This window comes from Podarcis erhardii, assembly GCF_964252035.2.
Source record: "Podarcis erhardii genome assembly, chromosome: W".
NCBI classification, from domain to species: domain Eukaryota; kingdom Metazoa; phylum Chordata; class Lepidosauria; order Squamata; family Lacertidae; genus Podarcis; species Podarcis erhardii.
The window spans coordinates 2,154,903-2,181,902 of NC_138506.1; the positions used below are offsets into that span (position 1 = coordinate 2,154,903).

General features: G+C 42.6%; 1 protein-coding gene across 1 annotated transcript in view; it reads left to right on the forward strand.

Annotated features, from left to right (window-relative positions):
* LOC309333252 (mediator of RNA polymerase II transcription subunit 27-like) overlaps positions 1–27,000 on the forward strand; it is an 80,027-nt gene that overhangs the window by 44,039 nt on the left and 8,988 nt on the right. Inside the window, exon 2 of the mRNA XM_081846674.1 lies at positions 14,737–14,814. Within this exon, the coding sequence (XP_081702800.1) occupies positions 14,737–14,814 (78 nt within the window). The remainder of the gene's footprint in view (positions 1–14,736; positions 14,815–27,000) is intronic.

The following is a 27,000-nucleotide window of genomic DNA, read 5'->3' on the forward strand; positions in this document are numbered from 1 at the left end:
TTATCGCAAAGTATTGGAAGACGCCAGATCTACCCACTCTGGAAGAATGGCAGATGAAGATGACGGACTACATGGGACTCGCAGAGATGACGGGCAGAATCCGAGACCAGGAGAAGGAGACAGTGGAAGAAGATTGGAAGAAATTCAAGGACTATTTAAATAAATATTATAAGATTGAAGAATGTTAGTTTGACAAGGATTTAAAAAATATATTGGTTTTCAGAGACATTAGCGTAAGAAAAGAAATGGAACTAGTAAAATTATATGGTGAAATAAGGGAAGGGACTTGCTGATGGAATAATGAAACTAGAATACAAAATGGTGAGGTATGAGGAAGTCGGGGAAATAAGGTTAAGAAATAAGGTTTTGAAATTATTCTTGTTGTTTTTTGTTGTTGTTTGTGTTTGTCTTTATTGTAGTTGTTTTGTATTTGTATGTTTTATTGGAAAATTTAATAAATATTATTATAAAAAAAAAAAAAGGAAGAAGGAGGGAAAGAGCGGCAAGAGATGCTATCTCTGCCAACAGCCAGGTCACTTTGCCAGAGTCTGTCCGCAAAGGAAGGAATGGCAAGGGATGGCGGGAACTGTTGGGGGGAAGGAGGAAGAAGAAATCACGGAGCAAGTAAAAGCCAACGCCTGGTTGCCAACATCAGGGCACAGCAGCCAGGCCAGGGAGTAATGAATGTGCCCACGCCGGAACCTCCAAGACCAGCGCTTGTGATAGAGGTGTTGCTGGAACTGGCAAACGGACACCCACTGAAGATAAAAGCGCTATTGGATTCAGGTAGCTCATGTAATTTCATGAGCAAAGAGTTTGCAGCTGAACACCAGATACAGACTATCCCATTGAGTAAGCCTTTGCAGGTTACCACGATTGATGGGAGGGAGCTGTTGGGAGGAGAAGTGAGCCAACAGACTGTACCAATGATAATGAGGGTGGCACGACACACCGAACTGATAGCGTTTAACGTAGCCACCTTGGGAGGAGCTTTTATTATCTTGGGTATGAGCTGGCTGGCGCTACACGATCTGCTAGTAGGCTGGCATCAGAGAGTGGTTTCCTTTGGATCAGCACATTGCCTAGAACACTGCAAGGAGGGAGAGGCTCAGGCAGGCGCCAGGGCCACTCTAGCAGGGATGGAAGTGATGGACAAGGGGAGGGTGCCACCACAATACGCTGACTTGATTGACGTATTCAGCGAAAAAGAAGCAGATAAACTGCCCCCGCACAGACCCTTTGATTGTCAAATTACCTTACTCCCAGGAGCACAATTGCCAGTGGGCAAGCTGTATGCAATGTCAGACAGTGAGATGCAGGAGTTAAGGGAGTTCATTGACAAGAATCTCAAGCGAGGTTTCATCAGAGAGTCACGAGCGGTGGGGGGCAGCCCAGTGTTCTTTGTGGACAAAAAAAACATGAGCAAGCCCAGGCTTGTATGTGATTTCAGGGCCCTAAATGCAGTGTCAGAACCAGTGACTTTCCCTATGCCTAGAATTGATGACATTCTAACACAGGTGAGAAAAGGGAAAATTTTTACCAAGCTGGACCTTAGGGGGGCATATAACTTGATACGTGTGAGAAAGGGGGATGAGTGGAAGACCACTATGTTCACCCCCTTGGGGGCCTTTGAGTACCTCGTTATGCCTTTCGGATTACAAGCGGGCTCCGCCTGCTTTCAATCATTCATGAATCACGTCCTGGGGCCACTGCTCTACAAGAACTGCGTAGCGTTCTTAGATGACGTCCTGGTGTACTCAGACAATGAGGAGCAGCATGTGCGAGATGTAGGAGAGGTACTGAGCAAGCTGTGAGAAAACCGGCTGTGGGTGAAACTGGAGAAGTGTCAGTTTCATACCAAGGAGGTGGAATTCCTGGGGTACCGGTTGTCTGACAAGGGATTGGCCATGGATCCCAGCAAGGTTCAAGTGGTACTGGAATGGAAAACACCAAAGACCAAGAAGGACGTGCAAAGGTTCCTGGGCTTCGGAAACTTCTATAGGAAGTTCATCAAAAACTTTGCCCATTTAACAGCGCCCATCACGGATTGTCTTAGTAGCAAAAAGAAATTTGTTTGGACGGGAGAAGCGCAGAGGGCGTTCGAACGCTTAAAGCAGGCGTTTGCGTCGGAAGAGCAACTTTTGCACGTGGATCTACAACAACCAATGAGAGTGGAGACTGACGCGTCAGACCGAGCGGTGGGGGCCGTTCTTCTCCAGCCGGGAAAAGATACGTCTGAATGGAGACCGTGTGCATTCTTCTCGCGGAAGTTGAACAAATCCGAGAGGAACTACACAGTGTACGACCGAGAACTGCTCGCCATTCATGAAGCATTCCGGAAATGGCGGCACTTGCTGATTGGGGCGCAGCACAAGGTTCAAGTCCGAACTGACCACAAAAATCTGGAATACTGGAGAACAGCCCGAGTGCTGAACCAGAGACAAGTGAGATGGACCCAGGAGTTCTCCAAATTCCACTTTGAGATTCGTTACGTGCCCGGCTCCGAGAACGTGAGGGCGGACGCTCTTTCCAGGAAACCTGAGTACTTAGAGGGGGAGGGAGCGCCTGAGGCAAGGCATGTAATCCCTGAAGACCGCTGGGTGTGTGGGGCGGCATTGGTGGGGCAGAGGGAACTGATAGAGGGTACGGAGAACGATGAATACGCCCAAGAGAAACTCAGAGAGCTCCGGAGGACAGAGGAGAACACAGGGGGGTTTGAAGAAAAGAACGGGGCGTTGTATTACAAAGGGGCACTGTACATACCCGACGGGGAACTGAGGGGCAGAGTACTCAAGCAGTTGCATGACAGCCCCACAGCGGGACATTTTGGACAGCACAAAACCATGTGGTTGGTTACCAGGGAGTTTTGGTGGCCCAAGGTGAGGGAGGACGTACGGGAATATGTCAGGGGTTGCGACAGGTGCCAGCGAGCGAAAGGAGAGAGGGTGGCGCCAGCGGGGCTATTACAACCCTTACCCACGCCCGAAAGGCCATGGGAGGCAGTATCCATAGATTTTATGACGGACCTGCCAAAATCCAAAGGCAAAACAGCTGTCATGGTGGTGGTAGATCAATTAACCAAGATGTGTCATTTTATAGCTTGTTCACATGCAGTCACAGCGGAGGAAACCGCCAAGTTGTTTGTAGAACATATTTTTAAGTTGCATGGCGCCCCCTTGAGGGTTTTGAGCGACAGAGGGAAACAATTTACTTCCAGGTTCTGGAGGAAACTTATGAGCTTACTGCACGTAGAACTCAATTTCTCAACTGCCCGGCACCCAGAAACCAATGGGCAAGCGGAAAGGGCAAATGGGATTTTACAACAATACCTGAGGTGTTATGTAAAAGACAGAGAAAATGATTGGGTGGATAAGTTACCTCTAGCAGAATTTGCCTACAACAACGCGGAGAACGTGTCCACAGGGATGAGTCCCTTCCTGGCAAATTATGGGTGTCACCCCCGGGCATTCCCAGGAGAGGGAGGGGAGAGGTGGAGCGTGCCGGCGGCGGAATATTTTTTTGAAGAGATGGAGGCGATCCACCGTCAGCTTCAACTTAACTTAGAGAAAGCCAAGGAAGAATATAAGAAGCAAGCAGACAGAAATAGGAGGGAAGGTGAAACTATAAGGGTGGGGGACCGGGTGTGGTTGTCCACCCAAGGGCTACCGTTCAAGGGCGGGAGTAAGAAATTGAGGCCCAAAAGATTGGGACCCTTTGAGGTCATACAGCAGGTCAACCCAGTGGCATTCAAACTCAGGCTGCCCAGTCACATGAAATTACACCCAGTATTTCACAGGTCATTACTGTCGCCGTACCGAGAGGGACGTGAGTGGGGGGAGCGTGAGAGAGAGGCCACCCAAACGCCCGTGATAGAAGAGAGAGAGCGCGACATGAACGTGGCAGGAATCATTGATTCCAGGTGGAAGGGGAATCAGGTGGAATATCTGGTAGAATGGGAGGGGGAAGTAGAGTCGGAAAACACTTGGGTACCAGCAGAGGTAGTCAATGACGAGGTTTTAATAGAAACATTTCATCAGCGTTTCCCAAGAAAACCGCAACCCGTGGCACGATTTAGAAGGGAACACTTTGGGACCACCGATGAGGAAGGAGAGTTTGAAGGGTTCCCAGAGTCAGGGGTGGGTGAAGAAGCCGACTCCGACGAAGAAGAGGAAGACGGGGAGAGAGACGGTACGCCGTGGCTAGAAGTGTTAGAATCCTCGGACGACGAGGAGAGTTCCTTCAGGGGCTTTCTGCCCTCACCGCCAGTGGGAGAGGAGGCGGGAGGGGGTGAAGGGGGCCCTGGGGGGGAGGTGGATGTCAGGGAACTGCCATCGGAGAGACAGGTGGTGGACAGGCTCCAGGAGAATAGGAGAGAATCTGCAGCAGAAGAGGGAACCAGCAGGGGGAGTGCAGGAGTCACAGCGGAGGGGAGGCTCTGGGATGCTTCCAGTGAGAGTAGTGGAGAGGTAACGGGACCCCCGTTGGGAACTCCCACCCTTCTCCGGAAACTGTCACGCAGAGAGTCACGAAGGCGCATGTCCGTCAAACAGCTTTTATGTTGGCGTAAATTCCGTAGACGCCCACTGTCAGATTCTACCAGCGACTGACGGAGTCATGCTTTGGGGGCTCCGTTAGTGCATCGGTTTGGATGACCAGCCAAACCCCAGAGGGATCAAGCTTTTACGCACAAGTAGCTCATTATCCCATCACAATAGGGTAGCAGTCATTGGCCCAGTAAGACAGGGATAAACGCTGAGAATACAAATAGACAGGTTTCAAAACATTTAGTTTAGTCTGGTGGTTCTCAATTTAACTCAGAGCAGGGAATTGGATAAGCATCAAATAAATAAAATATATATGTTTTAAATTTTATGTCAGGTTGTTTTTAATGATTAATTTTATCTGCATTTTTAAAATGAAAATTTTATGATGTTTGATGTAAACAGCTTAGAGTACTGGTTGCTGGTACTGTTTTTATTTGCTGGTACTGTTTTTATTTAAGCAGTATCTAAATGTTATTAAATAGGCATTGGCTTGATCCACGTATGTGGTAGCAGTAGTCTCCACAATCAGGTCTTTCCTATGCTATCATGATTTTGGAATTTTATGAAACATGTGTGCTTCTGAATTCTATTTCCAGCACAGAAATAGAGACAAACATGTTCAAAGGAAACACCATTTAAAAATTTACATTCCAGAGACATTCCAGGCTGTTGGAAGTCTCACGGAAGACAGGAGACGGATGTGACGTTACTGGTTTCCTGTTCCTTTGTTTTCCAGTTGCTCTCTGCTTTCATAGAGAGAGAATGTATATTTCTTTGCTGTCTGCGTAGTAAGAAATAAAGCATAGCGATGTAGCCATAAATCTCATCACTTCCGCGTGCTGCTTTGATTCTCTGCTGAATGGGAATGTGCCTGAGGCCTCATCAAAGGCTCAGGTCGTTAATCACGTCAGAGGGCGATTCCGGAAGATGAGCTTTATCAGCTCGGTCGAACGCAGATTCCGACATTTATTACTTCCAAGAATTTTCTATTTATCTTATATCACATTATTTAGCTAAATATTCTTTAAATTTCTTCCAATCCTCTTGTTTCTCCTCTTCTTTCTGGTCGCGGATTCTTCCACTCAGGTCGGCCAGCTCCAAAAAGTCCAACATCTTCATCTGCCATTCTTCTACAGTTGGTATTTCTTGCGATTTCCAGTTTTTGGCTAATAAAAGTCTTGCCACTGTAGTGGCATACAAAAACAGTCTAGCATCTTTTTTGGGCAATCCCAATCCTAGTATTCCAAGTAGAAAGGCTTCTGGTTTCTTAATAAATGTATTTTTCAACATTTTTTCCAACTCATTATAAATCTTTTCCCAGAAGTCTTTCACTTTAGGACACGTCCACTGTAGCCTTATTGGAGTTCACCGATTGGGTCTGCGTTGCTCCGGGACAGGAGGAAGGAAGTCAAATGACACCGAGTTGGTTCAAAGAAAGAGTTTATTCTGCTCTCCGGATAGCAGAAGGCACTTGCGTGATCAAGTCCACAGCAAGTCCAAAGAAATGACAGGTTTCATGCAGTTTATATATCCTCCAGGCACCCTCTCACTCCTCCCCTAGGAGCCCAACCACGTCGGCCTGCGTACGCAGGTTAACATCACATATGTTCCTGCTCTGGTACTCTCAACCATAAAAGGATCTTCCTTCCTGTACTTCTGACCATAAAAGGATCTTCCTCTTCCTACTCTTATCTGGGACGCAGGGGTCACCATTTCCGAGAACACACTCTGGCGTTATTCCCAGACGTGGGTCTGTGCGTCTTTGTGGTCAGCACACAAGATAAGGCACACACGCACCATCCCTGCTGTACTGGAACTTGGCAAGGTGACTCATTGCCGCCACGGACTGATAAGGGAGAGAGCTTTGTTCTTGTTATGGATTTGCTCAACGGCTCAACTTTATGCATTTTAGCTAAGGAAAAATAGGGATTTTGGTGCAGTCAGTTTTGGGGTTTTGGGAAACCCATTCCTTCACCACCACATATGATAAAAAGTACCTTCTTTTTCTTTGCATTTCCAACATTGATTATCATTTGTATGATAGATCTTTGCTAATTTCATTGGGGTTAAGTACCATCTATACATCATTTTCATAATATTTTCTTTTAATACAGTACATGCAGTGAACTTAAACCCTTTCTTCCACAGCCTTTCCCAATCTTCCAACATTATATTGTGTCCAACATCTCTTGCGCAATCAATCATCACAGATTTAACTTGTTCATTCTTTGTATGCCATTCCAACAATAAATTGTATATTTTAGAGAGATTTTTAACATTGGTATCTAACAGTTCCATTTCCAATTTGGATTTTTCAAACGCAAAACCATTTTTCTTATCAAGCTTACACAATTCATTAATGTGATAATATTGTAACCATCCATCCAATTTATATTTAATTTGATCAAATCGTCTCAATTTAAATCCTTCATTATCTTCCAACAATAAATCAGCGTATTTCAACCATTTAGTCTCCATATTCAGCTTTTCTGTGTCTTTGCTTCCATTGGTGAAAGCCACCTGGGTGTTCTCCTTTCTAAGAGATCTTTATATCTTATTCATACATTATATATAGATTTTCTAATTACATTGTTTTTTAAACCTTTGTGTTACCATAAATATGCATGCCATATTTGTCATTATCAAATCCTTCCAAATCTAACACATCAGCATTATCTAGTTGAATCCATTCCTTGATCCAGCAGAAAGCCGCAACTTCAAAATATATCTTCAAATCTGGCAGGGAAAATCCCCCCCCCTTTTGAATCTGTTAATATTTTATATTTAATTCTGGGGTTTTTTTCCCTGCCAGATAAATTTAGACAATGCTTTCTGCCATTCTTTAAAGCATCTTACATTATCGATAATTGGTATAGCTTGGAACAAAAACAACATATTTGGCAATACATTCATCTTAACCACCAATATTCGGCCCATTAATGACAATTTTAAATTTGACCTGACGTCAAGATCTCTCTTAATTTCATTCCATAATTTTTCATAATTATCTTTATATAAATTCAATTTTTTCACGATAAATTTACACCCAAATATTTCACTTTTTTCACAAAAACAAGGCCTGTCTTTTCCTGGAGGATTTTTTTTCTCCTCGTTATCTAAATTTTTTCCCAACACTTTGGTTTTGCTCTTATTTAATTTAAATCCTGCTACTTGCCCAAACTCCTGAATCAGCTCCAGTGCTTTCACTGCACTGGTATTTGGATCTTGTAAAGTTATCACCAAATCATCAGCAAAGGCTTTTAGCTTATATTGTTTAGATCCTACTGTTATACCTTTAACCTCTTCCTCTTTCCTTAGCATGTTTAGCAAAACCTCCAGAACTGAAATAAAAAGCAGGGGGGAAAGTGGTCACCCTTGCCTGGTTCCTTTCTCAATTCTAATTGCTTCTGAAACCACATTATTAACTATAATTTTTGCTTTTTGCTCAAAATAGATCGCATTAATACCATTTAGAAATTCTTGGCCAACCTCAATACATGTTAAATTCCTTTTCATAAAACTCCATGAGACATTATCAAAGGCCTTCTTAGCATCGATGAACATTAACACCGCTTTACAAATTTTTTAAACTTCCAACCTTTCTAACACAATGATTATATTCCTAATATTATCTTTCATATGTCTCCCAGGCAGAAATTCTGCCTGGTCCTTATGAATATAATCTGTTAGCACCTTCTTCAATTTATTGGCCAAAATGTTAGCAAAAGAATTATAATCCACATTGAGTAATGAGATCGGTCTATAATTTTTCATATTGGATCTGTCTTGATCTGGTTTTGGTATCAGGGTTATAAATGCTTCCTTCCAGGTTTCAGGTGCTTTGTCCCCTCTTAATATCTTATTGCATACATCCACCAACGGCTGAATAAGCCAATCTTTCAAAGTCTTATACAGTGGTGCCTCGCAAGACGAAATTAATTCGTTCCACAAGTTTTTTCTTCTTGCGAGTTTTTCGTCTTGCGAAGCACGGTTTCCCATAGGAATGCATTGAAAATCAATCAATGCGTTCCTATGGAAACCGTTGGGGGACAGAGGGGAAGGCGCGCGCGCCTTCCCCTCTGTCCCCGGACCTGTTTTAAAGCAAGGGAAGGAGCAGCGGGGAGAATCGCTTCTCCCCGTTGTCGCCCCTTGGTTCAAAAGGGGTCCGGGGACAGAGGGAAAGGCGTGCGCGCCTTCCCCTCTGTCCCCGGAGATTGCGGGGCTGGCAACGGGGAGAAGTGATCTTCTCCCCGCCACCCCTTGCTTCAAAAGAGGTCTGGGGACAGCGGGGAAGACGCGCTACGCTTCCCCGCTATCCCCGGAGCTTGCGGGGCAAGCTTCGTTTTGCGAAGCAAGCCCATAGGGAAATGCGTCTTGCGAAGCGGCTAAGAAAACGAAAAACTCCTTCGTCTAGCGAGTTTTTCGTCTTCCGAGGCGTTCGTCTTGCGGGGTACCACTGTAATACTTTGCTGACAAACCATCTGGCCCTGGGGCTTTGCCAAGCTGCATCTGATTTATTGCCTTCTCAACCTCTTGTCTTGTAATCAATCCATTAAGCAGGATCTTTTTATTTTCGGGAATTTTTTGCAGTCCATTTACTTTTATAAATTGCTCAATTTTTCTTTATCTTCTTTCCCACTTTTATACAGCTGTTTATAATATTTCTGAAAACATCTTCTTATCTCTGCGGAGTTCTCCACAGACTTTCCCTCTGATACAATATTAATAATAGTACTTTGTTTCTGTCTCTTTTTTCATTGCCAAGCGAGCAATTTTCCACATTTGTTTGCAGATTAAAAATTCCTTTGTCTCATCATCCTTAATTTCCATTCTATTTCCTGATTTATAATCTGAGAATACTGAGTCTGTAAAGCTTTGATTTCCTTTTGGATCTGCTGATTCTTTAGGTTGCGTCTCAACTTCTTCTCTTTATCTTTTAATTGAGACAAAATATTATCTTTTTTCTCATTCTGTATCTTTTTCTTAATCAAATTTTGTTGTATGCGGAATCCTCTCATCACTGCTTTACTTGCATCCCAAACGACTCTTGTTTCCACCTCAGAAATCATATTTGTCTCAAAGTAATCCTTTAGAGCCTTTTGGGCCTTTCCGATCGTCTGTTCATTCCTCAAGAAATCATCATTCATTCTCCATCTGTAGAATCCCTGCAGAAATACTTTCATTTCCAACAACACTGCATTATGGTCGAAGCAAGTCTTTGGGCAAATTTCAACTTTAGTTACTCTGGGAACAAAGTCTCTGGATATCCATAAATAGTCAATTCTCAAAAATGCTTGATTTGTATCTGAATAAAATGTGAAGTCTTTTTCAGTTGGATTTCTCACTCTCAATATGTCTGACAGATCAAATTTATCCACCATTTCAAAAAAAGCCTTTGGTAATCTGCCAGCATTCATTACTTTCTGTCTCTGTGTTCTATCCATAAATGTTGATGCCACTCCATTCAAGTCCCCCATCAGTATCAATTTGTAATCCAAATAGTCCAGAGGTCTTGTTTCCAGGTTCTTAAAAAATTCTGCTTTGCCATCATTTGGTGCATAAATTCCCAACAGCAAGTATTTTTCGCCTTGTGCATTAATTTCTACTGCAATGTATCTTCACTCCTAATCTTTAAACAACATTTTGGGATTCCTTTTTTCTGTTACATAGAAAACCACTCCTCTTTTCTTCACTTTGTCAGATGAAATAAATTCCTGACCAAGTCTCTTATTCTGGAGGACTTTTCTATGTAATCTAATAACATGGGTTTCTTGCAAACAAATTATGTCCAAATTCTGTTTTGCTAACACATGATATACTTGGTTTCTTTTTGGTCATGCGTTCAAACCATTAACATTCCAAGAGTAGATTCTCAATGCCATCTTGTACTATTAGAGAGCTCCTGCCCCTGCCCCTGGTGTCTGCACTTTCCAATCCAAAATTCTTAACGTTTTCCCCCCAAAAACCTTGTTTTTTCTTTGACGGTCCTAATTCTTTGTTTCTTTCCTTGAATTTGAAGGAGAGGCCCTCTGGAAACTCCCACCTGAAAAAGATGTTCTTCCTTCTCAGAGCTCCAGCCAAATCTGCGTAATTATTCCTTAAATTCAGGAAATGTTTTGGGATCTCCTTAAACAAAACAATTGGTTTATCTTTAATCTTCAAACTTTTTTTATAATGTAGACCCAGAATATTGTCCCTCTGTTCCTTCGTCTTGAAGACCACTGTATAGTCATGTACTTTTTTTGAGTCTTTCTTAAGCCCAAACCTATAGGCCCTCTCAATCCAAGAATTTAGCTCTTCTTTTCCCAGATCCCAACACGCTGCAAACTCCTCAACTACCCAGTCCTTAAGATTATCTTGTTCCAATTGGGGTGCGCCTCTCACTCTCAGTTGGTTCTCCCGTTCCTTCATCTGTAAAAAAGCAATTGCATTGAGCGCATCCTGTTGAATCTTCTCCACGTCAGGCACTCTCACTGTTTCCAATTCCGTCAATCTTGTTTCATGACCAGCATCTTCTTCCCTGACCTCTTGAACACCTTTTTTCAAATCCACAAATTCTTGTTTAAGCTCCTGTACACTCTGCTGCATTCCTCTGACATCTGTTCTTATGTCCGTTAACATTTGCATCACCTCCTCTTCAAAATTTGGTGTTTTGGAGCCTCTTCTGTCTTTAATTTTACTTTTCTCAGGCTTATCTACACCATTAGCCATAACTATTCCAAAGTATCAAGGTCAACTCACCCAGTCACAGTCAACAAGATTTTTAGTGCGCAGGCAGCAGCAGACAACTCAGCAGCTCCCCCCTTTCAAAGTGTTATTCTCTTTACTCTTCTTATATTTTTTAGGAACCATCCAAAATTAATTCAAGCACTTGTATCCAATTCAGGGAGGGTAAAAGAAACACTGTGTACTGTTTTAAGAAGCTCAGACGGCAGCAGTTACCTTGTAATCCCCAAAGAGGAAAACGAAAGTTAAATGTATCCCCTCCCTTTGTGACACAATAATGGAGTCTAGCCTTTCCCCTCCAGGAAGTCCGCCTCCAAAAAGCAAGAGTCTATTCCACTGTCAAATCTATCTCATGCAGGGTCTCTCAATTCAATCAAATTCTCCCCCTTCCCCCTGCAGAAAGAGGGGTTTAAATTATTTCCTTGGAAGTTTTAACAAGTCTTTTAAAGTTACAGCTTCGGTCAGCAGTGACTGCTTTCACTTCTACTTCATTGGAAAGGGATCGACCTCCGTAATTTAAATCCCTTCCAATCCAATTAACAGTCCAAATCTGAAACCTTTTTTACTCACAATTATCCAATCTTTTGTAATTTGGTCGGAGAAATTGGTCGCTCACGATCGCTGGACTTTGGAGCTTCGCACAATGAAGAAAGCGAATAGATTCCACAGTACCCATGTCTCCAACCCTGCTCGCTCTTGGGGCTCTTATTAGAGCTTACCGGGGAGCAGGGGAGTCGCAAAGGGTACCCGCTGGAACACCAGATCCTCAGAATGCTCGATCTGAGGTTTTTTTGGGGGGTTCCGTGATGCTTTCGGTCACCCCAATCTTTAAAGCGCAGGGGCTCTTTCATCCGAAAGAGCTCCCGTCCACCATTAATCGCACGGCCAACCAGTACAATGTAACTAAAGCATTTTTTACATTGCCATATCTTATCACAATATGTTTACTTTTACTCTTAAAGTTTTGTTGGTTGGCAAGCTGTTGTGCTGCCATGTTGTCACTGAGCACAGTGATTGGCATTTCAGAAGGTATTCCTAGTTCTTTTGTTAGGCAAGCAAACCACTCTAGTTGTGATGCACATTTGCTTATGGCCGAGTACTCTGCTTCACAAGTACTTGTGGCAACAAAAGTTTGTTTCTGGGAATTCCACTGAACCAGGGCATTTCCAATATATATAGCATAGCCAGTGGTAGACTTTCCATTTTCTCTGTCTCCCCAGCTGGCATCAGCGTATGCATACACTTGCTGATCATATCCTGTATTCAGCACCAGTTTGTAATCTTTTGTGCCTTTCAGATACCTTAGGATTCTTTTAAGTGCTGCCCGATCTCTCTGAGCACTGCCAATGTTATGTCGGGTCTCATCCACCAACTTAAATATAACAGAGAACCTAACAAAGAATGAAAAGCTGTTGCATTCTCACATTTTTGTCCTTCTGGTTCATTTTTGTACTGTTTAGTTATGGGAGTGTCAACCTCATTTGCCCTCTCCATTCCATATGTCTTCAGTAACTTTTTGATCTTTTCCTTCTGGCTTAGAGTGTAGACGCCCTCTTCATTTCTCTGAATCTCTAATCCTAAGTAATTCTGAATCTCACCCAAATACTTCAGTTTGTATTTGTTACCTAGGCTGTTTATAAACCAAGACACTTGCTTTTGTGCAGTTGTTATTAGACAGATATTGGCAACATACAAAAGTAAATAACAAACGCTTCCTTGCACCATTGCTGAATATAAACAGGCTTTGTTTGAATCCCATCTTTTTCAGAGTTGTGTCTATGCATTCATGCCATAGACGTGCACTTTGGTGTAAACCATATAGCAGCTTTAACACAATGTTGTCTTTTTTCCAGCTCATAACCTGGTATTTGCTGTAAATACACCTCAGCATCAAGAGGAGCATTTAAATATGCTGAGGCAACATCAGAATGATTAGCTTTCAATCCCCTCAGACTTGCCATTGCTAAAACTGATTTTACTATTTCAGCCTTTGCTGTTGGGGCAAAGACTTCATCACAATGCATCGTTTTCCTTTGTGTAAAGCCCCTTGTGACCAACCTGGCTTTCCTTTGACAACTACCATCAGCCAGCTTTTTCACTTAAAAAAACCCCTTACAGCTTATGGGCTTTTTACCTTCAGGCAATTCTGTAGGTACAAACATGTTGTTTAGCAGAGAGTTATACTCTGCCTGCATTGCCTTTAACCACGCCTCTTTCTCTAGAGTAGGTAACTCTTGCACTTCTTCAAAGTTTTCTGGCTCAGTTACATAAACCTGGTTTATGGGGGCTGGGAACCCATAACGGACTGGAGGTTGACCTTTATTACTTCTTTCAGACCTCCTTGGTTCATTAATCTCACCCCCTGGGCTATCTTCAGGACTGCTTTTGGGGTGGATTGACTCTGGAGATTTACCTCCTCCTGTCCCAGTTGCACTTTCTTTTCCCCCCTGCTCCACATGAGCAGCTGGAGAAAAATGCTCAGTCATTACCCCCTCCCTTTCAATTTTCCTGGGAGTGCTGCCAATTCTTAGCTTTGTTTCAACTGCCTTATCAGGTACGCTCGGTAGTAAAACCTTTTCTGGCAGTTGGTTTTCAAGTATCTTGGGCCAATTTCTTTGCTCATTAAAGCTGGCTGACCGACTATAACTCAAATGATTTTGATTGTCTTCAAACCTATAGGCTTTCATTCCACTTTCATACCCAAGAAATAACAACTACTGTGCCCTTTTCCCACCTTTTCTTCGGGTTTTTTACAGATATGTCAACCCATGCCTTTGTCTCAAAAATTCTCAAATGTTGCAAACTGGGACTTTTGTTATAGAGAACAGCCTGTTAGGAACTTTAGGTGGTTTAAAGAGGAAGGGGGAGAGGCATCACATGAAACTTCCCCGCCTTTTCTGTTGGAGAAAGGGCTGGCATAAGTCACTCCCAGAATCTGAGCCGGAGGATTCGGATGCATGATTGTAATGCGCTGCTTGTACATACGTAAAATAAAGACTGTATATATGTATCTCAGAGTGAGCAGGGGCATTTCTTGTGAAGAGCATTCACAAGCCATCACATAGGGTTTCCCAATTCTCCCTTCCAGCTGCAACCCCACATGCTACAGCATCCTAAGTCTTTCTAGAAAATCCAATGAACCTCAATAATGACTTTGGGGGGGGGGTGGATGGGACTACTGGCTGTAGCAGAACAGTGGGGCACAGGAAAGCCCAATACTGTGAACATTCATTATTCATTAATATTTTGTAATAATATCCCCTGTCCTACCACTTAGCTATTTGACACCAAAATACTTTGGATACCTGAAGTCATGCTCAACTAGTCTACTTCATTGCGACCGCTTCTGTTAGACAAGTCAAGAGAAGGGCCAAGTGGAATATACATGGAAGGAGTTGTATGTTGTCAAAACATCACTGACAAGTCTTCCTCTCTCCCTCCCTCTCCCCTTTCTTGTCACCTCCAGGTAACTGATCATGCTACTACTGCCTTACTGCATTACCAGTTGCCTCAAATGCCAGATGTGGTGGTCAGGTCATTTATGGTAAGTTTGATACAAACTCTCTCAACTGGCATAACTTTGCATGTTGGGTTTTTATGAATGTCTTGAAAGCCTGTTTTGGTCAAGACAAGAGTCTGTATCACGAAAGGGAAGCAGTGTTGTCTGTTGTTCATCCCCACCCCAGGATGCTGTGGGAAGATGTTGGAAGTCTGGACAGGGAGCATATTGGAAACTACAGCCATTGGTGTTTACCAGAGTATGTCTGAAAGTGTATCGGTGGAGCTGTTCAACAATATAATGGGGAGAGAAAGCAAGGAGCACAAGCTAATCCTGGCTAGAGCAATTACAGAATGATGCCTTTTGCCCTTCAAAAAGGGCTAGTGTGTCTGCTGAAGAATCCTACCCTGGATCCTATGTTTTACAACAGCTATCATCTCATTGTATTAATTTACAAGACCCTTAACAACTTGGGTCCATGATACCTCAGATACCACCTGAACCTTTATATCCCATGTAATCACTGAGGTATTTGGAGGAGCCACTGTTAGTGGTCCCTCATGCCTCGAATGCACCTTTCATATACACCAGGAGCCAGGCATTCAGTATTGTGAGCCCAAGTCTGTGGAACTCCCTGTTGGGAGAGCGCTCCGGGCTATCTGCAGCCCCCCCCCAATCTCCGAGCGTCCTCCGGTGAGCATAGCTCTGGAAAAGGCATCCTCTTCTTTTCCAGGGCGCGCCAGCGACATAAACCAGCTTGGTTTATGCACACTAGCCTTCTGGCTTAACACAGCAAAAGGAAAGAGGCAACGTAGTTCTAAACTACTATTTATTTACAGAATATTTACAGACAACAGCATTATGGCATCTGTCCTTGCCAGCTCAAAGAACAAACAGAACAGCGTAAAAGTGAAAGTTTCACAGACTCACACCGGAAGAGAGATAAGACAGACTTCCTTTCTCACACTCCTCTCAGACAGGCGTGTGAAATATACCAATCACAAAATCAACATCGGGGAGCATGAAATCCTAACATCCTCCCCCATTTCAGGTAACCGATGCCGCATAAGCTAAGGCAGCAGTAAGTGAAGTAAACTTACAGTTGTCAAACACATAGTATACCCCTGTAGTACCCGTTCTACCTTTGGAACTTCATGCAACTGGACTGGCCTTGTGCCTGACCATTTTGCACTTCTGGTTACCTTCCTTCCATGGGACTAGAGCCTTAGCTCTTTTCCTGTCTGAGAAAACAGTGTTGGCCCTTGCAGCCTTTGAGCGTGGTTCCGCATCCTTTGAAGACAAACCTTGTACCCCTTGCAAGACCTCAGGTTCTGAAACCTGTTTCGTGCTACTACCCACAGCTATATTTGCAACAGCTGTGTTAGCAAACTCATGAGCATATTTGATGGGTCTTCTACCCTTTGGTGCTCTCTCTGACCTGCACATTAAGCTCATGTCTTCCTTACTGCGCTTCTCCTGTGGAGAATGGTGACCTATTGTGAACAGTGGTTCCTCCAGTTCATGATCAGACTGTTCAGATGGTCTAATCATCGTGACTGCACTCTTATAGTCTGCTGTATCAGTTGAATCGCTACCTGTGCCCCCACTGTCACTGTCAGTGTCAGATCCCTCACCTGAGCCATCATTGACAGGATAACTTTGGAAAATAGTTACATTTGTTGGCATGCACCCAAGGAAATGAGGGCCATTGGCAGGCCCCCAGCTGGCTCCAGCCCACTGGCCGGTGTGCTGGGCGAACTCCGGTCCTTGGTGCAGCATAAATCTGCGGCCAAGGCTTTTGAAGACTGAGCACACAATTCAGCAGAGAAAATGCTGTGCAAACAGAAGTGACACGAGAGGCTGTGTGAGCATATTTACAAGCAGGTTTATTCACTGTAGATCAGGACAAAAGGAAACATGTCTGATCTCCTTCGTGTCCAAAGCAAAACAGAAAGTTCCCATCATGCAATGCTGGTATGTGTTACAGACATGTGACACGCAACAGTCCCACGTCTGTTCCTTACGGTGGAATGGAACATCCCAACAACATTCCCCCCCCCCCCCGTTTTGCAGTGTACTCCACATCTCTATCAAGTAGAACTGTGTTGGTGTTAGACATCAGTACTCTGTACTAGCCTTTTTTGTACCCCAGAAATATACCATGTGCACCACTTTTGCTGAGCTTCTCACTCTGTGGTGTCTCCACCCACACGTCAGACCCAAAAACCCTAAGGTGTTTGACAAAACAGTTTCTCATAGGGTGTGCATTTGACAGCTTTGGAGTATCTCCTGTTATAAGAATACACATAACAATTCAGAGATTCAACCCAAAACTCATTTGGCAAGCCTGCACTAAGCAGTAACGCTCTCATGGCTTTTTGTAACTCCATGTTTACCCTTACACATAAATTGGTGTTCCATGAAGACTCCTGGGTAGCAACTTTGTGCTTCATCCCTTGTGCAGCCAGGAAACTTCCAAATTCCTGTGAAACAAAATCCTGTTTCTGACCTGTGAAAAGACAATCAATTTGCACATCATGGACAGATTTTACCCATGCACAAAATTCACTGAACGTTGTCAACGCTTGATTTCTCTTCTCTAGCATATAGACCCATGCATATTTAGAATGAGAATCAACCAAAATCAGGTAATACTTGGCATTGCCTCTAGAGGGTGATAGAGGACCCACCTGCTGAAAAGCCGTTTTGCCTTTCAGAGCCACATTGACTCTTACCTCTTGTGTCACATTATCATTACATTAATCATTATCAAATGAAAGTAAATACAAGCCGTCTTCATTGTAAGCATACAGAAGATCATGTCCATTCTTGGCAATGACGCATTTCTGCCTGTCAAAAGAAACACAATAATCTTGCACCGTTAGCTGAGACACACTGAGCAAATTATAAGTCATTGTCCACTGTGATCTGGATGCCCTGAAGGAATATTTTCCCAATCCCTTCACTTCTCAGACAAAGACCATCTGCTTGCTTGATGGTGTCATGTTGCTCCTTAAAGGTAACAAACAAACCTTTCTGTCCAGTTAGATGGACTGTCACCTCAGTATCTATGACAAAGGCATTCTGGGTAGTTGGGGAGGTGCTTGGTGTGATTAAAGCAAGTGCCTGGGTAGAGCTAGACTTGGCACGATTCTTGCCACTGGCTCCTCCTGCCCCGGAGCTCTTGGGCTTCTTGCCGTTCCTGCAGTTCTTCTGCAGGTGGCCCTCTTTCCCACACTTCCGCCACCGTAGGGCTTTCAAAGCAACAGCCTCCCCTGTACCTTCCACTGCTGAGAGGGGTGCTTTTGTGGCTTTGGCATTCCCCTCATCAGCTGCAAGCGCCATCTGGCAGTCAGACTCATTCAAGAGCGTTGAGCAGACTCTCTGAACAGTCAAATCAGCAGCTGGCAGAGCTCCAAGCTGTGATGCCACAACCGCATACGATGCATACGATGCATCCATGCTGTTGATAATCATAAAACAAAAGAGTGACTCCGGAAGTTCAAACTCCCTCTGCACCAGCTGGCCATGCAGAAACTTCATCTGGGTGAGGTGTTTCTGCAAGTCTCCCCCCACTTTCAGCTTCAAATTGGAAAGCCTCTGGAAGTGCAAGAGGGTGGATCTTGCTGCGACATGAAGATGTGCTTCTCGTAAAGCAAGCCACGCCTCCTGTGCTGTATTCAATCCTTGAATATGGATAAGCTGGTTGTCCAACACAGACAAGGTGATCGCAGCTCTCGCTTGTTTATCAGCTTCGCGCCACCCTCTGTTTGGTACCTGTGGCATGGGGTCACCTATAACATGCCATGCGTGTTGTCTTATTAAGACAGCTTGCGGAGAGTGTGTGCATGCTCTAGCTCGAGCCTGTCATCTGCCCTGGAACTCCCCTGCCAAGCTAAACAATTTATGGCCTAAAGGAATGTAAGATAAACTGAAAAAAGAAAATAAAGACTAAAGAGAGAGTGTGAAGTTGTAGAGAAACCGGGGTTGCCGAATTCAAGCCTGCAAACTTGGTAAGAAAGTCGCTAAATTAACTTCAAGCCTAACGGAGACGCCCAGCAGTTCCCTCTTATTTATGACTCTATTTAACAACCTAAGGATGGCAAAAACGTTGAAAGATTTATCAGTTCAGCTAGCAGCTTTTCAGGACTTAATGCTTGCCTCCCAAAACAACATTAGAGAAGATATCAAGTCGGTGAAGGAGGATGTCTTACGGATAGGAGTCAAATTAAGGGGGTGAAGCAATTAGCAATTCAAGCTAAAGAGCTAGCCCAGAAAAAATGAAAAAAAGGTACGGTAACTACTCTATCTAAACAGGTGGCAGAATTGTCGGACCGCCAGAGAAGAGCTAATATGATTTTGGGAGGAATTCCAGAAGAAATACAGGCTAAAGAGTTGGAAGAAACTTTGAGACCCTGGCTATGTACTCAAGGAGTTAGTTTGAAGGCAGAAGATGTGGAACGAGCCCATCGCTGCCGAGGGCCCAGGGGGAGAAAATCCCCCAAGAATGTAATAGTTAAATTTTCTAGAGAGAAGCTGCAACAGCAGGTATACCAGACTTTGAAGAAAATTAAAGAACTGAGTTTCCAAGGGAAAAGAGTGTGGGTGAGTCGAGACATATGCCAGGCTAGGTAAAGGTAAAGGTACCCCTGCCCATCAGGGCCAGTCGTGTCCGACTCTAGGGTTGCACGCTCATCTCGCTCAAGAAGCCGGGAGCCAGCGCTGTCCGAAGACACTTCCGGGTCACGTGGCCAGCGTGACTAAGCTGCATCTGGCGAGCCAGCACCAGCGCAGCACACGGAAATGCCGTTTACCTTCCCGCTAGAAAGCGGTCCCTATTTATCTACTTGCACTTAGGGGTGCTTTCAAACTGCTAGGTAGGCAGGAGCTGGGACCGAACGACGGGAGCTCACCCCACCGCGGGGATTTGAACCGCCGACCTTTCGATCGGCAGGTCCTAGGCTCTGTGGTTTAACCCACAGTGCCACCCGCGTCCCATATGCCAGGCTACTCTAAGGCAAAAAAGCCAAATGAAACTTTATGCACAAAAACTGCATAATAACGACATAAGGTTTACCTGGGCATACCCTGCCTCTATACTGATTTTTAAAGATGGTAAAAGGTTTATAGCCGAGAACCCAACAGAGGCTGGGATTTTATTGACGCAGCTGGGAATCGAACTTGATGAGTTACTACTACAGGTAATTGAGGAGGAGGCAGCGGAAGAGGTGGATGCAGGAGAAGGACACTCAGGTGAAGCTTCAACACGACCAGAGAAAAGACCAAGAACACACTCGCATGATGTTACGTCTTAAAAATGTTTTGGTTAAGGGGAGGGAGGGGATGCGTGCTTTTTTGGAATGTGGAGAGAGGGGATGAAAATTCTTCCTTGATATATTTTCTCTTCCATGGGGGGGAGGGGGGTAAAGAATTGTATGGGGGGAGAAATCCTCAGCTTAACGTACACAAAATTCAAAGCAACAAATAATATGGTTAATTCAGTCAAAATTATTTCACTGAATGTCAATGGTCTTACATCCAACCGTAAACGATATAGGTTATCCAGGCTAGCCAGAGAACAAGGAGCCGATATAATATGTCTTCAAGAAACCCATACACAGGCAGGGGTCTTTCCAAGCCTTACCTGGAGATGCCATTGAGCATTGAATCTGGGACCTTCTCGGGACTTCCGCGTAGTCTTTGCTCATGGTCAGATGCGTCTCTCCCACTCTGCCAAGGTCGGGAGGTACGCGTTCGTTAGTGGAGCTAGAAGGGGGAGCTAAAGCTAAGCTGACCCCGAAGCCTTGGAAGGAGATTCCAGGTGATATGGCGTTGCTGCAGCATGAAGAAGAGGACCCCCAGACCTTTTTCAAGCTCCTAAAAGCTGAGCAAGAAGGGGGAGAAAGGGGAGAACTTATTCGGTGCTAGTTCCTGCAACCCTCCGCTGACGAGAAGCTCGAGCCCGTGGGTATGTCTGTGGCTACACTTCTAACAAACTGAAGCAAACCTAAACGATTAGCCTATTTTACCTACTGAACTTGCTAATTTACGACTAAAAACAAAGTGTTTGATCTTAAAACAAAGTGTTTGAACCTAAATGGCTTTTCGCAACTGACCAAGATTTACCTACAAGCTATATCAGACTGGTTTTTTTCAAAAAAGACGTCTATTCCATTAATACCTAAGACGTTTTAGCCATTTTTTTCTGCTGGAGTTATGAACATAAAGATTACCTGTGGCTTCATTAGTGTTGCGACAGAAATAAACCAAGAAGTCATGAAGAAGAAATAATAAAAAAGACCTTTCCCAAGTGGTGAAATATATAAAGGGGTCTCCAGACTCTTCAGTATAAAATTAACTGTTGTTCACAAGTTAGTTTTCAACTGTCTGTTCACGCTGGCAAAAGGAATATAAGAGGCCAGAGACTCCCAGAGAACGGTGGGGAGTGTGTGAGAGAGTGATTGATTACAAAGTTATAAAACTGTCACAAGACTGATAAACATCGCCTCTCCTCTCCCAAGAAGTGTGGCTATTCTCCTTTTCTGGGGATTTCTGTTTGTCCTCGGTTGTGGACTGCTACGGAGTATAAATCAACTTAATAACAGCTAAGAGTACTTCTGCTGACTCATGCGCTCCGACATTTTCTTAGACCGACATTTTCCTGGTTTGAGGAACGGAAACGAACTGTATTAGACTGACATATTAGACTGACATATTAGACTGACATAGAAAGAGAAGGGGGTCGAAAATCGCAGAGAGGGAGTGACTCAAACAGCGACATCAGCTGGTGAAAGAAAACTTTGCCCTCTTTTGAAAAAGACGTTCCTCTAATAAGACTTATAAGAGCAATTACAGGGATTTTTGCAAGATCTGCAACTATTGAAGATCCCAAAACGCTGCATCATAATCTGCTGAAAGAGACAAGGTTTCATAAATTCTTATAGACCCTATAACCCATTACTGGAATAGCATTCCTGTTACCTCTGGAAAAGTAACATCTAGAGAGAACTTAATAGCACATAACATTATTGCATTGTACATTATTAATTCAAAATACTCCCCAGCTCTTTTCTTATTATTTAAATATACTTTTCGTATTTTCTTCCCCCTCTTTATTTCTTTACAAATTATAAATTGCATTATTATTATTACTTCTTTTGCTTTATCTTTCTCTTACCCTTCTATCCTTTCTTTGTTTCTTTCCTTTGCATTTCTTTTGTGTTTTTGTTTTGTTTTGTTTCTCTGTTTGTTTCATTTTTGTTGTTTTTCTGGTCGTTTTTGTGTGGTTCTCAACTTGTGTCGTTTTGTCTTGTGTGTTTTTTTTGTTTTGTTTTGTTTCTGTTTTTTCTGTTCTTGTTTGCTTAGCCTTTCGCTATCTATTGGTAGCTAATGCAGCTGATATTAGCATCAGATGTCATTAGCTTTGTTGCAAGGTGCAGACTAACTGAACCGTTAACCTGTTTAAAGAATTATACATTTGATCTATTACCCTGAATGATTAAGTAAATGCAAGGATTGCAATCACTTATTATATTTATTTGATCTGATGAATTTGTGATATTGCTGTATTGATACTTGGCTGTAACTAATTAGATAATTGTTCATAATCAATTTAAAATATATTTAGTGAAACTGGGAATATAAAAAAATAGTGGATACATAGGCCAGAGATCACGATCGGACTGGTAAAATTGTCGTAATTGTATTAAGAAAGATTGAACTTAATTGACATTCATTAATTATCACATTGGAAATATTGACACGATTGTATTAAGAAAGATTGAACTTAATTGATATCCAATCTGTAAGACAGAAGGGAAGAGAACAAATTACCTAGTGAGCTAATTGAATTTCTTAGTGATGTATGGTAAAAAAACAATTGTGTCAGGTTCTGCGGCAGTATCAGCCTCACAAATCAGGAGAACTTCTGTAATTGACATGGATCAACCATTAGATATGAGAGAATTAATTTTAAGTTTGAAGAAAGATATCCAAGATTTAAAAAATAATGTAAATGAAAAGGCAAAAGCAACAGAAGAAAAACTTATTTCAATGGGAGCCAAAATAGATGAAAATGTGAAAATAGCAGCTGAGTTATCAACTCAGGTCAACAATTTAGTACAAAAAAATTCAGAACTGACGAAAATAGTGCTAGACCTTAAAGGTAAAACACAGAACCTAGAGGAAGCTCAGAAAAAATTACAAAATGAAAATAGAGAGTTGAAAAAGGAATAAGGAATAAGATAAGGAAAGAAAGAAACAGCAGATCTGAAAGCACAGCAGGATTCAACTTTGGACTCTATTGCGATGTTGCAAATGCAGAGAAGGGAGAATACCCTAAGATTCAGAGGACTAACGGAGGACGCAGAGGAAACAATTGAGAAAAAAATCTCAAAAGAGTTAGCAGCTTGGTTAGACCTAGAAGAAGCAGAAGTAGCACAAAAAATAGAAAAAGCATTCAGAGTCAAATCTAATGTAGCAAAAGTAAACAACTGGCCGGCTGATTGTTTAGTCTCTTTTAACTCTATGGATTTCAGAAACAGAATTTTACAAGCTAGTAACAAGAAGAAATTTCAATCAGAAGGAAATGATATTATCGTCCACAAGATTATTCCAAATCGGTTGATAAAAAAGAGAGAAGCTTATAGACCTCTGGCCGAGGCATTAAAGGCAAAGGCAGTGGACTATAGGTGGGAGTACCCGGAAGGCATCTCTTTTTTCTTCAAAGGGAAACGTAGAAAGTGCTTGTCGGCATTAGATGCGGACAAGTTCTGGAGAAAGTACCGGAAAGACCTCAGAGGAAAAAGGCAATTGTTGGGAGAGTCAGAGGATATTGAACAAACGGTTGAGAGTTAGGAGACAGATCTAAGAAGGGAATTTATTAAATTATACTGAGGCCTTGAATGTGTAATTTTTTTTTTTTTTAACCTGTTGACGTAGCATAAGAAATAAAGTATGGATTATAAATTTATTACTTGGAATGTAAATGGTTTAAATGAAAAATCAAAAAGGAACAAGGTGGAACATATTCTGGTTAAGCAAAAATATGATCTAATCTGTCTGCAAGAAACTCATGTAGCGGAAAAACATAAGAGAGTATTAATAAATAAGAGATTGGGGCTTGAGTTTATTGCATCAAGTAAAGAAAAAAAGAGAGGGGTGGTAATTTATGTAAAACCTCAGCTGGAGCCAAAACTGCTTTATAATGATGAAAAAGGCCGAACAGTGATTATAGAGGTTAAGATCAATAATGAAAAAGTGATAGTTATTGGAATCTATGCACCAAATGAAAGAAAATCCGAATTCTATCAATTCCTGGAAGAAAAAGTCATAGAATATATAGGGGAAAAAATTATACTGTTAGGAGATTTTAATGGAGTAGTCAATCCAAACATGGACAGGACAATAAAACAGAAAGAAAAGAGGCAGAACAAACTCCCAACTACATTTTTCCAATTAATAGAACTCCTGAATTTGTTCGACGCTTGGAGGTTTAAGAATCCAACAGAGAAAGAATTTACACATTACTCAGAGCCACATAAATCGGCGGGACGAATCGACGCGATCTGGACAACAAAGGATTTATTAAATAATATTACAAAAGCAGAAATCCACCCAAGGACAATTTCTGACCACAGCGCGGTCTGGGTTAACTTTAAAGGAAAAGAAGAAAAGGTTAAAAGGTGGCAACTTAATGAGAGTATGCTAAACGATGAAAAAATTGTACAGAAGGCCAAGCAAATCTTAGAAGAATATTTTAAGTTTAATTTAAATCAAGGAGTAGATCTAGAGACGGTTTGGGACGCGGGTAAAGCCATCATAAGAGGCTTCTTTATACAACAAAACGCATTCCAAAGGAAAATAAAGGAGAAGAAGAAAATGGAGATCTGGGAGGAAATTAGAAAAAAGGAAAGGATCCTTTTCTAAAAACCAGATGATGAACCAATTAAGCAAAGTATAAAAATTTTACAGATGCAATTCTCCATGATAATAAATGAAGAGATAGAATGGAAGATAAAATGGTTGAGACATAGAAATTTTGAGTTTGCAAATAAACCTGGTAAACTTCTGGCCTGGCAATTAAAGAAGAAAAAAGAAGATAGAATTATCAATAAAATTAAAATTGAAGACAAATGGATTCAAGAACCTAAGGAAATTAGTAAAAACTTTGCTAGTTTTTTCGGAAAACTATATAATGAAGGTCCAGAGACTCTGGAAAAAATAATTGATTATCTGGGCAAAAATAAACTACCAATAATACCTAAGGAAAAAGCTGAAATCTTGAACTCACCAATAACAGCTATGGAGGTGCAACAAGCTATACAGAGATCAAAATTAGGAAAGACACCGGGCCCAGATGGTCTTCCAGCTAATTACTATAAAAAGTTAGAACAAGCATTATTTCTTCCCATGAAAGACCTAATGAATAATATTCTGGCAAATGGAAAACTTCCGAAAACCTGGAAGGACAGCTCTATTACTCTTATCCATAAACAAGGAACAGAAGCCTCAAACATGGCCAATTACAGACCCATTGCACTGCTAAATAACGATTACAAGATATTTGCAGACATTCTTGCAAATAGATTAAAAATGGTGCTGAAAGAGATAATTCATAAAGATCAAACCGGATTTCTTCCCGGACGATTTATGCAATCCAATATTAGATGTGTGATCAATGTATTAGAATATTTGGATATTAAAATTGATAAACCAGCAGCTATTATGTTGGTAGACGCTGAAAAAGCTTTTGATAACGTGTCCTGGAAGTTTATGAAAAAATTAATGGAAGAAATCGGACTGGGAGAAAATATTTGTAAAGGAATAAATGCCATCTACTCAGAACAATATGCAAAATTGATCATCAACGGAAGAATTACTGAGGAGTGCAAAATAAACAAGGGAACCAGACAGGGCTGCCCACTGTCTCCACTGATATTTATCTTGGTGATGGAAGTATTGAACAATCAGATAAGAAGGGATCAGCTTGTTAAAGGCATCACTCTGGGAAACAAAACATATAAAATTAAAGCTTTCGTGGACGATCTACTCGTTATGACTGAAAACCCTAAAGAAAGTCTGAAAAGAGTGCTGGAACTGATTAAAGAATTTGGAGAAGTGGCAGGCTTTAAGCTGAATATTACAAAAACAAAAATGCTTGTTAAAAATGTAACCACTTAGAAAAAATATTGGGCTTGAAAATCTCTTCAAAAGCGAAATACTTGGGTATTTGGATCACCCCCAAGAACATAAACTTATTTCAGGATAATTACACCAAAACTTGGCTAGAGATTAGAAAAAACTTGGTAACCTGGAGTAAACTAAAATTAACATTTCTCGGTAGGATTTCCATTATAAAGATGAATGTGCTTCCAAAATTAATCTTTTTATTTCAAATGATTCCGATACTCGGTTGTCAGGGAACTGCCATCGGAGAGACAGGTGGTGGACAGGCTCCAGGAGAATAGGAGAGAATCTGCAGCAGAAGAGGGAACCAGCAGGGGGAGTGCAGGAGTCACAGCGGAGGGGAGGCTCTGGGATGCTTCCAGTGAGAGTAGTGGAGAGGTAACGGGACCCCCGTTGGGAACGCCCACCCTTCGCCGGAAACTGTCACGCAGAGAGTCACGAAAGCGCATGTCTGTCAAACAGCTTTTATGTTGGCGTAGATTCCGTAGACGCCCACTGTCAGATTCTACCAGCGACTGACGGAGTCATGCTTTGGGGGCTCCGTTAGTGCATCGGTTTGGATGACCAGCCAAACCCCAGAGGGATCAAGCTTTTACGCACAAGCAGCTCATTATCCCATCACAGCAATCTGACAGTCTTTGAAAGCAGCTTGTGCAAGCAGAAGGCATCATGAGCGAACCAGCCGGAACCGGGGGAGCAGGAGCCGGGGCAGATCCAAGCCTGGAACAAAGGTACAGGGCGTTGGAGGTCCAGCTGGCACTGCAAACGGCGAGGCTCGAGGAGAGGAGGGCTCAAGATGCAGATAAGGGGAAGACCACCCCACTTGCCAGACGGGTGCCTGGACTGGTGCAGAAATTTGGGGGGGATCCCCGGAACTATCAAGCCTTTAGGACAGAGATGCAATATGCTCTCAATCTGCTGTTTGATGATTTCCCCGACGAGAACTCTAGAGTGGCGTACGTGATTGGCCATCTAGAGGGAGGGGCGAGGGACTGGGTTCGGCCCCTGATGGCAGCCAATAATGAAATCTTAAAGGACACAATG